General features: G+C 43.1%; 1 protein-coding gene across 2 annotated transcripts in view; it reads right to left on the reverse strand.

Moving 5' to 3' along the window:
- DNAAF9 (dynein axonemal assembly factor 9) overlaps nucleotides 1-9387 on the reverse strand; it is a 153371-nt gene extending 143984 nt beyond the window's left edge. For both annotated transcript variants that reach the window (XR_003682785.2, XM_024117123.2), the window contains exon 1: nucleotides 9202-9387. Coding sequence is in view for 1 of the 2 variants with exons in the window: in XM_024117123.2 (XP_023972891.1) it covers nucleotides 9202-9284 (83 nt within the window). In the remaining variant the exon portion in view is untranslated. The remainder of the gene's footprint in view (nucleotides 1-9201) is intronic.
- Nucleotides 9388-13646: the final 4259 nt, after the last annotated feature.

The raw sequence follows: 13646 nt of genomic DNA on the forward strand, positions 1-13646 counted from the left end.
CGCGGAGCGGCTGGGCCCGTGAGCCATGGCCACTGAGCCTGCGCGTCCGGAGCCTGTGCTCCGCAACGGGAGAGGCCACAACAGTGAGAGGCCTGCATACCGCAAAAAAAAAAAAAAAAAAAAAAAAGGATGGATTGATGGATGGATAGTGGGATGACTATATGATAAGGCAAACAGAGCAAATACCTTAAGCAGAGAATCTAGGTATGAACATACATGAATGTCCACTGAACAATTCTTTCAACTTTTCTGTACTTCCAAACAGTTTTCATAATAAAATATTGGGGGGAAAATCAACAGCAGGAGTAATACAACACATTATCATATCAGCGTTAATTCAGACTTCAGGTACTGATTACAAGGAGCTACTGCAGGACTGCTAAGAAAAGGGTTTAAGGGCTTAAGAAAGCTGACCCTGCATTAAAGTGGCAACTATTTATTCCCTCCATAAAACAGACTTGGAAGAAAGCCAAGAAGGCAGGATGTGTCTCAAGTCAATAAATGTCCTTTCCCACTAATGTCCTTTCTGGAGCAACAACTTGCAATGGAAAAAGCAAAGGCAACATTACTGCTGTCATGACCATGGTTAACCAGTGACCATAAAGTGACTCAAACTGAAGGCGCGCACACACACACACACACACACACACACACACACACACACACACACACACGACTGAGAAATGTGTTGGCACCATTTAACTATTCCATGACTTGAATTTTCTCCCAGCATTTTCATGTAGCTCATCATAGCCATTAGTAATCCTAAGCAATGTAACTTTCATTCCACACAGCTATCTCTCTGTGGTAGAGACAAACAGGTGCCTAAACCATATCCATTCTCCCCTTCTTTTTTTTAATATTGGGTTGGCCAAAAAGTGCCTTCGGTTTTTAAGTAAAAATAAAAGACACGCATTTTTCATTTTCGCCAAGAACTTTACTGAACAACATAGTCACCGTTTTGTTCCACTACCTTCTGTCATTTTTCAGGCAACTTCACAATTCCATCTTCCCAAAACTTTTTATCTTTTTGAGCAAAGGTTCCTGGTGTCTTTTACAGTCTTCCAGGGAACTGAAATTTTTTCCATTAAGAGAATTTTGTAAAGACCAAAATAAATGGAAATCTGAAGGTGCAATGTCTGGTGAATACGGTGGATGAATCAAATTCCCACCCAAGCTGTAACAGTTTTTGCCTGGTCATCAAAGAAACATGCGGTCTTGCATTATCCTGATGGAAGAGTATGCATTTTCTGTTGACTAATTCCGGACGCTTTTTGTCGAGTGCTGCTTTCAGTTGGTCTAATTGGGAGCAGTATTTGTTGGAATTAACCATTTGGTTTTCCAGAAGGAGCTCATAATAGAGGACTCCCTTCCAACCCCACCTTATACACAACATCACTTCTTTGGATGAAGACCGGCCTTTGGTGTGGCTGCTGGTGGTTCATTTCGCTTGCCCCACGATCCCTTCCATTCCACATTATTGTACAGTATCCACTTTTCATCGCCCATCACAATTTGTTTTAAAAACAGAACGTTTTCGTTACGTTTAAGTAGAGAATCGCATGCAGAAATACAGTCAAGAAGATTTTTTTCACTTAACTTGTGTGGAACCCAATCAAAGCGACGAACATAACCAAGCTGATGCAAATAATTTTCAACACTTGATTTGGATATTTTGAGTATGTCAGCTATCTCCCGCGTGGTATGATGTTGACTGTTCTCAATTAAAGTCTTGATTTGACTGCTATCAACTTCAACTGGTCTACCCGACCATGGAGCATTGTCCAGCGAGAAATCTCCAGCAGGAAACTTCACAAACCACTTTTGACACATTTGATCAGTCACAGCACCTTCTCCATACACTGCACAAATCTTTTTTTGCGTTTCAGTTGCATTTTCACCTTTCTTGAAATAATAAAGCATAATATGCTGAAAATGTTGCTTTTTTCTTCCATCTTCAATATTAAAGTGGATACACAAAAATTCACCAATTTTGATACACTTTTTATTTTTTATTTATTTAAATAAAATTTATTTATTTATTTATTTATTTATCTATGGGTGCTTTGGGTCTTCATTGCTGTGCACGGGCTTTCTCTAGTTGCAGCGAGCAGGGGCTGCTCTTCGTTGAGGTGCACGGGCTTCTCATTGCAGTGGCTTCTCTTGTTGTGGAGCACGGGCTCTAGGTGCGTGGCCTTCAGTACCTGTGGCACACGGGCTTAGCTGCTCCGTGGCATGTGGGATCTTCCGGGACCAGGGCTCAAACCCATGTCCCCTGCACTGGCAGGTGGATTCTTAACCACTGTGCCACCAGGGAAGTCCTGGTAAGTTTTTTTTTTTAATGCATGCTGATATGACAGCTGTCATAATACAATCTAACAAAACTGTTTCGAATGAAGTTAAAGACAACTAAGCACTACTAGAGCCACTTACAGAAAAAAACCGAACGAACCTTTTGGCCAACCCAATAGTATCCCAATTTTATTTGGAGCAGCAACAGGCACAGCTCCTTTGCTTCTAGAGCTGACCAATGAGACATGCAAAAGCCATCAGGTGGAGGCTTCTAGGAAAGTTTCCTGAAGGGAAAGAACTGACTCAACTAGGAAAGCTGCCACTTTTCTTTCCCCTTCTTGCCTGACAGACCTGATAGCTAGAGTTCCTGCAGCCATTTTGTGACCATGAAGCTATGGAGAAAATGGAATCCATTTGCTAAATACAAACACAGAAGTGGCCTGGTTCCCTGATGACTTCATACCAGGACTAGCCTGCCCTCCTCTAGATAGACATCTTTTGCAAGAGAGAGTAAACCTCAAAATTAAGTCATTATTGTTAAGCATCTTCTACCAGCTGCCAAACATGGTTCCTGACAGGTCACCTTATCTAAAATAGTTAAAACTTGTACCCAATTGCAATTCATGTCTGTGCATATTTCACAAATTGGGGTATATAAGACTCTCTACAAACTAAATCTGAGAACTTCAGAAAATGCTCCCCACCACAAATGGAAAATGTTATTTCAAAGTCTGTCACTATGTTCCACTGTAACTATATTATTTTCCATTTTCTTCCTTTTCTCCAGATTTCTCTGAGCATTTCCACACACAATCTGCTCTTTGTAAAGTCAGTTTCACAGGTCTTCATTCAAAAGGCATCCACAAGTACTTTCCCTCACTTCTTTGACTATTAAAAGCATGCCAAATATAAATGCACTGTGGAATCCTGGATTGGATCTTGGAATAGAAAAAAGACATTAGTGGAAAGACTGGGCAAATAAAGTCTGGAGTAATAAACTCCAAATAAAAACAAATTTACTAAGTAAACAAAGTTTACCTAATAAACTAATGTACGGTACAAATATTAATTTCTTAGTTTTGATAAATGCACCATGTTAACGTTAGAGGAAGCAGAGTGAAGGCCATATAGGAACACTATGTACCATATTTGCAACTCATCTATAAACCTAATATTATTTCAAACAAGTTGAAAGCAAAAAGCATGCCAAATTAGCTAACTTTCCCTCGAACTAGGGTTCAAAATCACAGAAAACAGTTTTAAATACCCAAGTAGCAAACTCTGCGTTTTCTTTTCTTTTAAATTTCAGGGCAAAACAATATTTAAGCTGTGGAACTCTTGAGGGCATCTGCATCTCATGTACTCCCCCTCTCCAAAAATTAGAATATCACAGAAGAGCCCAAGAGCTAGGAAACACTGTTATAATATTGTGCACTATTAATGCAACTATACTCACTAAATAAGAGTCCTCAGGACACAGTCATCCCAGACATATGTGAAAATGCAGACAGGGGCATCCCCTGCTTTTCAAAGTTCGCTTTTACGTAAGACCTACCTGTTTTCACTAACTGAAAGAAATCTGAAGAGGGTTTTTGCTTTTATGAAAAAAGGTGAAAAGCAAAGATAGCCAGCATCTGTTTTGCAGTGGAGCAATGAGAGTGGCACTGCCAAGCTCCTTCCCTGGTAACTACACTCAGCATAACAGCAACAAGCCTCCATAGCTTTGAACTGTGTCTGTGAGCATCTGTGCTTTATCCTGATTTATTTTGTGCCTCTGTTAGCAAGATGTGTTCTAAGGTAATTGCTCCTTCGCTTTAGGCTGTTTCACCTTACAAAAGGTTTCCTAGGAAGGCCCTACTTTCTGATAGCGGGGGAAACCCATACTTAGACCTTCACCCCGGGCCAGAAATAAGGTCATAAAAACATAACTAAGCAAACCCTTTTTTTTTTTTTTTTTTTTTTTTTGCGGTACGCGGGCCTCTCACTGCTGTGGCCTCTCCCGTTGCGGAGCACAGGCTCCGGACACGCAGGCTCAGCGGCCATGGCTCACGGGCCCAGCCGCTCCGCGGCATGTGGGATCCTCCCAGACCGGGGCACGAACCCGTATCCCCTGCATCGGCAGGCGGACTCTCAACCACTGCGCCACCAGGGAAGCCCCATAAGCAAACCCTTTTTACTTCCATAAGCACCAAACCAAGCCTCCCTGGCCAGCATCCAAGCAAGTATACTGAAGGTGAAACGTCACATTTTCAGACACACAAGGTCATACTCTTGCTCTGTATTTTGAGTTTTCTTAAGGCAGGGACAATTACCACTTCTGTAGATCTGTAAACCCAAAAGAGAACCACGGGTATTGGTACCTGACCAATAAACATCACCTGAAGAGAAAACCTGCCTCTGTGAGGCTTTACATAAGCGCTCTCTATAGAAAATCACTATGGTGACCCACCTTCCCACCATCTAGCTTACAACTGTGATTCTTCATTCTCTGAACACCCATAGCCCACAGTTTCACCTGTAATTATTCTTTATTCATTCAATAAATAATTAGTGCAAGCAGTGTTTCATAACAGCTAACAACAGCAGTTCACATTTAGTGAGTACTGACTATGTGCCAGACACTGACCTAAGCACTAGGGCAAGCAATAAGGGAAATGGCAATAAAAAATGGTCCCAGCCCAGGGCTTCCCTGGTTGCGCAGTGGTTAGGAATCCGCCTGCCAGTGCAGGGGGCACGGGTTCGAGCCCTGGTCCGGGAAGATCCCACATGCCACAGAGCAACTAAGCCTGTGAGCCACAACCAATGAGCCTGAGCTCTAGAGCCTGCGAGCCACAACTACTGAGCCCGCACGCCACAACTACTGAAGCATGCGCATCTACAGCCCGTGCTCCACAACAAGAGAAACCACCACAATGAGAAGCCGGTGCACCGCAACAAAGAGTAGCCCCCGCTGGCTGCAACCAGAGAAAGCCCACGTGTAGCAACGAAGACCCAATGCAGCCAAAAATAAACAAATAAAAAATAAATTTCTAAAAAAAAAAAAAAAAAGTCATGATGATGTGCCTTGGCATGGATATTTTTAAATTAATTGTGCTGGATTCTTGGAGGGTCCTTTTAATCTAGAAACACACCTTTGTTTGTGAGAAACTATTTTATTTTGGATGATTTCTTCACGCCAACAAACAATAACCACCCACTATCCCTCCTTGATACAGACATCTACAAACCTGTAGGTCACTCAGTCCTCGACATTCCCTCAAGATTTAGCTTCTGGATCATTGTCTCTTTGCTATTACTACTCCCATCTTAATTCATGATGATCTCAACATGCACTGAGATAACCCTTCCACTATCCTTACCTCTCAGTTCCTTTACTCCTATTTTCCAATTACATCCTCTATCCTACCTCAGCCACTCCCTCCCACAGTGCCCACATCCAAGCAGCTCAACACAGCTGAAGGGGAAGCATTCAACCATGCTAACTGGGTCTCACCCACCTTAAATTTATGACCACAAATGCCAAATGGGCACCTGGTGCCCTAAAACATTTCCTTATTCAACTCATTTTTTCCCACTCTCCTGGATGAATTTTACACCTTCTTTCTCCTCAAACTTCCAACACCTCCCCCACTCTTCATTTTTAGCTAAAGACCTTCCTTCTTATTTAACTGAGAATATGGAAGTAATCAGAAGAGAACATTCACTCTGCCCCGCTACCAAGCTACCAATTCACCAGTATTTGGGTCAATATAATCACCACAGATGAACTGTCCATGTTGCTATCGAGCTTAAGGTCAACATATCCATTTATATCCTAGACACCATTCCCTCTCATCTACTCAAGGACTTCACCCCTGCAATTGTCCCTTCTCTCTCTTTAATCATCAATTTGTCTCTCTGTACTCCACCATTCCCATTAACTTACAAACATGCTACCTGCCCACCTAAAAACAAAAAGAACCTAACACTTCATGCCCTTCCAGTCACAGCCCTATTACTCTGCTCTCCCTTATAGAAATCCTTGAAACAACATCACTGTGACTATCTATACTGTCTTCAATTACTCTTCTATATCCTCTTGAACCCACTGCACCAAAACTGTTCTTGTCAAGGTCACCAATGACCTCCACGTTACCAAATCTAATAGTCTATTCTTGCATTTATCATTTGACTATCCTTGATTCTTCCCCTAGCTCAGAGGTAGGAAACCATTTCCCCTCAGAATTTGGAAGACATTGCTACACTGCCTTTTTTACATGGGATATCCCAGGGCTTGGATGTTGGTCCTCCTCTCTATCTACATTTACTCCCTGGGTCTCCATCTAGTCTCACAGCTTTCAAAAAAAATTTTGGAGTCACCAGTAATATGGGTGGTATTTCCAGTTTCAATCTCTCTCCTGAACTACAGACTAATATATCCAACTGCTAATCCAATATCTCCACTTGGCTATCTATTATCTATTAGGAAACTCAAATGAACAAGGCCAAAATTGAACTCTATTTTCTCCACAAATCTGCTCTTATTCCAATGTTTCCAACATCAATAAATGGCAACTCCATTCTTCTAACTGCTGAGTCCCCAACTGACTATGCTTTCTTACATTATTGTTCCTTCAGCCCTATTTCCTCCCCAGTACTTATTTCTCACCACTCTGTATTATGATTTTTACCTCTCTCCACTTACAAAGGAGCTCTTGGAGGGCAGAGGCCTGCCTTATTGCTCTGAATCCACAGCACCTAGCACAGTGTATGTTGGATTATTTGCATAAAGAGGCAGTGAAATTTAAACTGTTAAACAAGTCCTGAGCAGGATCAGATTCCTCTGCAGGAAAAGATCTGAAGTAGGAAAGCATATTTCAACTATTTCCACTGGTTCCTTAGTACAAGTAAAGATAGTTATTTGGTAATAACTCCAAAATCTCAGTGTCTTGAAACTTCTTGCTTCTTGCTCACTCTACATGTCAAACATAGGTCACCTGGAAGCTTGCTCTGGCTCCCAGACTGAGACTAGCCACCATCTGGAGCACCAACAATCACCAAAACAGAGGGAAAGAGTGGCAAAGTACACACCAGAAGTTTTTACCATGAAGGGATACACATCATTCCTGTGCATGGAAAATTCGGAGTTTGAGTATGATTAGTATAGTTAGCCAACATTGATCTTTTTAATATAAAAACACTACTTACAAAAAAAAATGTATACTGACATGCTACCAGAAGCAAGGAAGGAAGCCGTTATTTTAGAGATGGATTTTATTCAGAAGCTCTTTTTTCCCTAAAAATCTCAAAGACTCCAGACTTCAAAGCTCAAGATGATATGGGATGAACCCCAAGTCTACATAGACCCTGGATTTAAAGTGTGGCTGCTTCAAGTTCTAAAATATCCTGTGCAGTTTCTATTTTATTCAAAGTTTAAATACTTTCTAACAGTGAAACTGGCTGCCAGAAACGTTAGGACAGACTGGAGATGGTTACCATAAGCTGCTAAACACTTGGAACTGTAGAGCCCACTGAAATTCCACTGAAGAGCAGAACAGGAGTCCAAATATGTCACCTAGCATCACCTGCCAAATCAGAAGCAAATAAGGACTCCCAAATGCAACCAAGGGTATCTAGTCCCACCTCCCCATCCTTTATTTATTCAACCAACATGTGTTAGTAGCTGGGGTGGAAGAAGGAATGTCGGTAAGTAAGAGAGGGACTGGATTTTAAGATTCAGTTCTTGTCCTCCATGAATTTGGTGGAGTAAAAACAAAACAAAACAAAGAAAAAAAGATTTGAGAGCAAAAATTCCAAAATACAATGCCTTAAATACCATAACAAGGATACAGAAAAGACCATTCTCACATATAAGTTCACAACCTTCTTTCAAGGAAACAACACCGTATTTGCTTTGTTAAGTAGCTAGAATAAAGAAAAAGCAAACAAAATAAAAACCCTCTTCTGGTTTATGACAGTTTAGCAGAACCAAAGCCCATTTCTCTCTTCCTCCCTTCCTCTCAATGGTCTCTGCCACAACCCCTCCATCATTCCAACCTCCACACTCCACTGGCGGCCGCAAACCAGCTCCATCACGAATACTACCGAGACTATCAAGGTCAGCCCCAAAGGCATAGGAAGCAGACAGCAGAAACAAATCTTCATATATCGAAAGGGGGCGGGAACCCTCCCTATACTGAGGCACCCGGGGGCTCTATCTCTAGGCTCTGTGGCCTGGGATCCGCAGCTTTCGGGGATTCTGGCCCCTTTTTCCTTATCCAGGACCCTAATGACCTCCACCTGTCCTCAACCTGAGCTCTCCATCGTGGAGTGAGGGAGAGGCTCGGGCTGGGGCAAGGGGAGGTGGGGAAACGCGCAACAGGGAAGATGCTGTCCGTTTGGGTGTTCCTAGGGGGCGGGAGGGGGGTGCTCTCTAGGGAAGGCGCAGTGAGAGGGAAAGGCTCTAAAGGAGACCTACTGTAGGGGAGCATGAGAGGTAAGCCATTTCGAGGGAAACCCATTTGGAGGCTCTATAAGGGGAGCTATTGTGAGGGGACGTCTCCATAGATGGCCGTTTCTGGGGGAAATATCCTATGGAGAAGGCAAGTGAATTAATCATACAGAAGGCACTGTGGAGGTTCTCGATAGGCGAATCTTTCCGGGGGGAATGTTCTATGGGGTTGGGGATGTCATAATAAGGGGTCTTCACAGAGGAGCTGTTGTGGGGTTGTCGATACACGAGCCATTGTGGGAGCCTCTGCACCGAGAGCCGCTCCTCAGGAAACGTTCGTCAGGGAACTGTTCAGAAAAAAACCGTCCGCAAGGAAGCCATATCGGGCCACGCCCTTCGGCGGGAGGCGTCTCCAGACCCCAACAGCCCGCAACCGCCTGCCCGCCCGCCGGCCCCTCTGCGGCCTCGGCCCCGCGTACCTGACGGAGGGCGACCCGCGGCCAGGGCCGCCGGGGGACCGTGCGCGGGGTAGCCCCAGCCGGTGTGGGGGATACACGTCCATGGCTGCGAAAGGCGGAGGAGGACAGCGCCGCTGCGAGGGTCACTCTGGCCTGCGGGGCGTCTCCGGGCCCGCTTCGGCCGGGCTGGGCGGCTGGGCGTGCCGGGTGGGCGGGGGGCGCAGTGCGCGGGGGCACGTCGGGGGCGGGTGCACGTCGGGGGCGGGGGTGGAGCCGGACGCGCGCAAAGAGTGCGGATGGGGGCGTCGGGACTGGTTGGGGGTGGGGGCAAGCGCACGGCTGCGGGTCGAGTCTTCCTTAAGCTTCGAGGCGGCCGGGGTGGACGTTGGGAGCGTGGGTGCCCAGAGTGAAAGCTACCGCGTCGCCGTTCTGACCTCTCCTCAGGCTTCGCATCGTGGAGTGGGACTCTGCGGCGCCCCCAGCCTCGCACACGGGCGCGCCTGGGGGCGGGGCCTCGTTCCGCCCCGCCCAGTCCACTTCGGCCTCCAGCAAAGCCTTCTCTGCCGCAGCAGGTCCCTGGCGCGGAGATCTGAACCGCCCTCGTGCTCGGCCTTCGTGCCCCGGTCTCCCAGGCCGGTTCCTTGCCGCTGTTTCCTCACCCGCTGCTAGTCAATTGTGCACCCTCCCTTCAAACATTCAGCCGATTTCTAGCCGACCTAAGGTTAGCGGTGCGCGCCCAGCCTTGCGCAGACTTTAGGGGCTCACAGGGGCCCAGAGGATCCCTGCCCTTTACAGTTCAGATTCTGACTCGACCCGTTTCCGACTGCAGGGCCGTATGCAAGAAACCTAATCCCAGCGAGCGTCAGTCTTCTGTGTAATTGACAGTTTCCAGGCATCCTGTGTATACAGGACGTATTTAATGATTTTGTCCTGCGTTGTATATTGACTTTGTCAGGATGCCTTAAATGTCCTGAATTTATCTTTTTATAATCAATTAAAAACTATTAGAGCTATTTTTCCGCCACAGTAATTGGTGCTTAAATCACTAACTGAAAATCCTACCTTTACAAATAAAAGATCTGTACAGTGTCTACGGTGTCTCCAGCGAGTTTAGCTGAGGGAAGACCAAAAGAAGGAACTAGAAATTAAAAGTACTTATTTTTCATATTCAAGAAAGGAAAAGACTTTTTTTGCTCAAGTTGTAAGTCCTGATCAAGTAACCACCATTATTTAGAGATAACTTCACATCAGTACACAGGCTCTACAAACCAGCCAATCAGCGACAGCCTCACTCCAGTGGCTTCTGAAAATCAGCCAGTCAACAACAGCTTCACTCCAGTAGCTAGGCTTCTGAAAGTTCGTAAATCAACGACAGTCCAGAGCTTCTGAAAGTCAGCCAATCATTGACAGCTCCACGCTTCTAGACAACAACCAATCAGCAAGTGCTTCACTCCAGGGACCAGGCTTCTGATAGTTAGCAGGTACTCAGCTTCCTTACTGCAGTAACCACACTAACAAAGCTGGAAGCCTGTCAATCGCTGGGCACTCACGCTTCTGAAATACTGCCAGTCCCTGAACGCTAGCTTCCCAAAACATTGGATTGGGTTGGCCAAAAAGTTCGTTCGGGTTTTCTGTATCATCTTACGGAAAACCCGAACGAACTTTTTGGCCAACCCATATTGGCTAAGCTCCGACTTTGTTAAGGGAGACTGTTCCTTACAAGTACAGCTCTCCTTTGCAGGCAGACTAGATTTTCACCTTTGAGTTCAATATGCTTTTCGTAAAATCAAGTTCGCAACCCTTTCACGACTCAACTCCCACCTTACCGTTAGATATGAATTTGGGCTTGTGACAGATGCAGTGATGCAGCCATGAGATTTATTAAATACAGCTTTTTCAGTTCTTGCGTTGGTCGCTATTACCAATTTTTTTCTTTTATAATTAAATGGGTGTATTCACAAAGTTGTGCGATCACCACCACAGTCATTTTAGTACATTTTCAGCACGCCCAAAAGAAACCCTATACCTTTTAGCAGTCATTCCCCCATTTCTTCCCAACCATCCCAGCCATAGACAACCACTAATCTGCCTGTCTCTCTCTCTCTCTCTCTCTTCCCGCCCCCCTTCTATGGATTTGCCAATTCTGAACGTTTCACATAAATGGAATCATACATTATGTGGTCCTTTGTTACTGGCATTTCATTTAGCATAATGTTTGCAAGGCTCATCCGTGTTGTAGGATGTACAAGGATTTCATTTTTTATGGTTGAATAATATTCTATTGCATAGTTATCTCACATATTTCTTATCCATTTATCAGATGATGGACATTTGTGTTGCTTCCACTTTTTTACTTTTTTTTTTTTTTTTTAGCTAATGGTGCTGTGAACATTCGTGTACAAGTTCTCCTGTGGACACACGTTTTCAAGTCTCTTGGATATATAACTTAGGAGTGGAATTGCTGGGTAACTCTATCTTTTGAGGAACTTCCAGACTGTTTTCCAAAGCAGTTGTACCATTCACAGTCTCAACAGCAATGTATGAGAGTTCCAGTTTCTCCAACTCCTTACCAACACTTACTGTCTTTTTGTTCATAGCCATCCTAGTAGCTGTGAAGTGGTATCTCACTGTGGCTTTGATTTGCATTTCCCTGACAGCTAATGATGTTGAGCATCTTTTCCTATACTTACTAGCCATTTTTATGTTTTTTTGGAGGAATGTCTGTTCAGATCTTTTACCCATTTTTTAATTGGGTTGTCTTTTTATTAAGTTGTAATAGTTCTTTATATAGCATAAATACAAGTCCCTTATCAGGTATACAATTTGCAAAAATTTTCTCGCACTCTGTGGGTTTCCTTTTCACATCCTTGATAGTGTCCTATGAAGCACACAATTTTTAATTTTGATGGTATCCAATTTATTTTTTTCTTTTGTTGCTTGTGCTTTTGGTGTCATATGTAAGAAACCATTGCCTAATCCAGGGATTTACCCCTACATTTTCTTTTAAGAGTTTAGTAGTTTGGGCTCTTACATATAGGTATTTGATCCATTTGAGTTAAATTTTGTATTTGATATGAGGTAGAAGTTCAGCTTCATTCTTTTGCATGTGGCTATCCAGTTGTCTCAGCACCATTTCTTTTCCCATTAAGTTGTCTTGGCACCCTTGTTGAAAATAAATTGTTACCTCGTTTTTATTTGCTATATATGAACCCCTAAATGCCAAAATGCAAGTGTGAATTTCATGATACATTTTCTGAATTAAATGAGGAAAATTCCTTTTGAAGCTCTTTGTGCAGTATGCAAGTGTTCATTCAGTATTGAAAATGGTGGAAAGTCAGATATAAACCAGCATTATCAGCTAAGAGTAAAAGATGCGTGATTTCTTCAACTTGTATCAAAGAAAGTGATAAAATAAAATTTTGATTAAAAGAAATCTAGGTGAAGAACATAAAATAATCATGGCAGAAGTTGTAACAGTCTCCCACATTGTATATTGTCATCAGTCTTTCAGCTCAAATGACTCTTTGAATGTACTGCTACCAGCAGGATTTTCTAATTCCAAAACGGGAAGCAAAATGTCAAATGCCAGGACAAAACCTGCTGCAATAATTAGAAATATAATAACTCCATTTACTATTGCAGTGATTATCAAAGCCCTAAATGCCTCATCTTTTTATGGATGCAAGTAATGACAAAGCAGAAAAATTTGCTTGTGCAATACCCTTCTTGTGAAAAGGCCCACTTGTAAGGTTATTTTAAGTAAAGACTCTTCCAGATGAGACTTCAGAAACAAGAGCAAATTTTTGCAGAGACTCTCTTATTGACTTAGGAGTTAACAAAGAAAATTGTACTGCTTTTGGTGGAGATGATACCAATACAAATGTTGGTAGTTGTTCGCATAAAAGTGCAGACATTGTTTATTCAAAGTTGAAGTAAAGTACGAATGGTTCTTCGGAAGCCGTTTGGCTATCTGGCTCATATTCTGCATGGTGCTGCTCATACAACACCTGATGTCTTTCCTGTTGACTTTGATGTAATTGTCATGAAATTGTTCTCTTAAGAGCCAACTGAACAACTGAGGAATTTTTGTGATTTTGTTGGCATTCACTACTGTTCATTTCTCTTGCATTCAGAAACTTGTTAGCTTGCTTTAATAAATGGAGAATCCTCAGTTTATTTGAAGTACTGAATCATACTTTAATCCTAAAGAAAATGCCTCTCAAATTCTTATTGACTCTAAGGGAAACTTAGTTACCTCTTTTTCATAGTTTATAATACCTCTTTAGCAATAGATTAAGCAAAGTGAAAGAAGAGAAACCAGTGTTGTTGAAGCACTCCATTGCTTAAGGGAACTGTAAAATGCACTGAAGAATGATTTTTTTAACATCTTTATTGGAGTATAATTGCTTTACAATGGTGTGTTAGTTTCTGCTTGATAACAAAGTGAATCAGCTATACATATACAT

Source organism: Physeter macrocephalus, chromosome 14 (assembly GCF_002837175.3).
Source record: "Physeter macrocephalus isolate SW-GA chromosome 14, ASM283717v5, whole genome shotgun sequence".
Lineage (NCBI taxonomy): Eukaryota > Metazoa > Chordata > Mammalia > Artiodactyla > Physeteridae > Physeter > Physeter macrocephalus.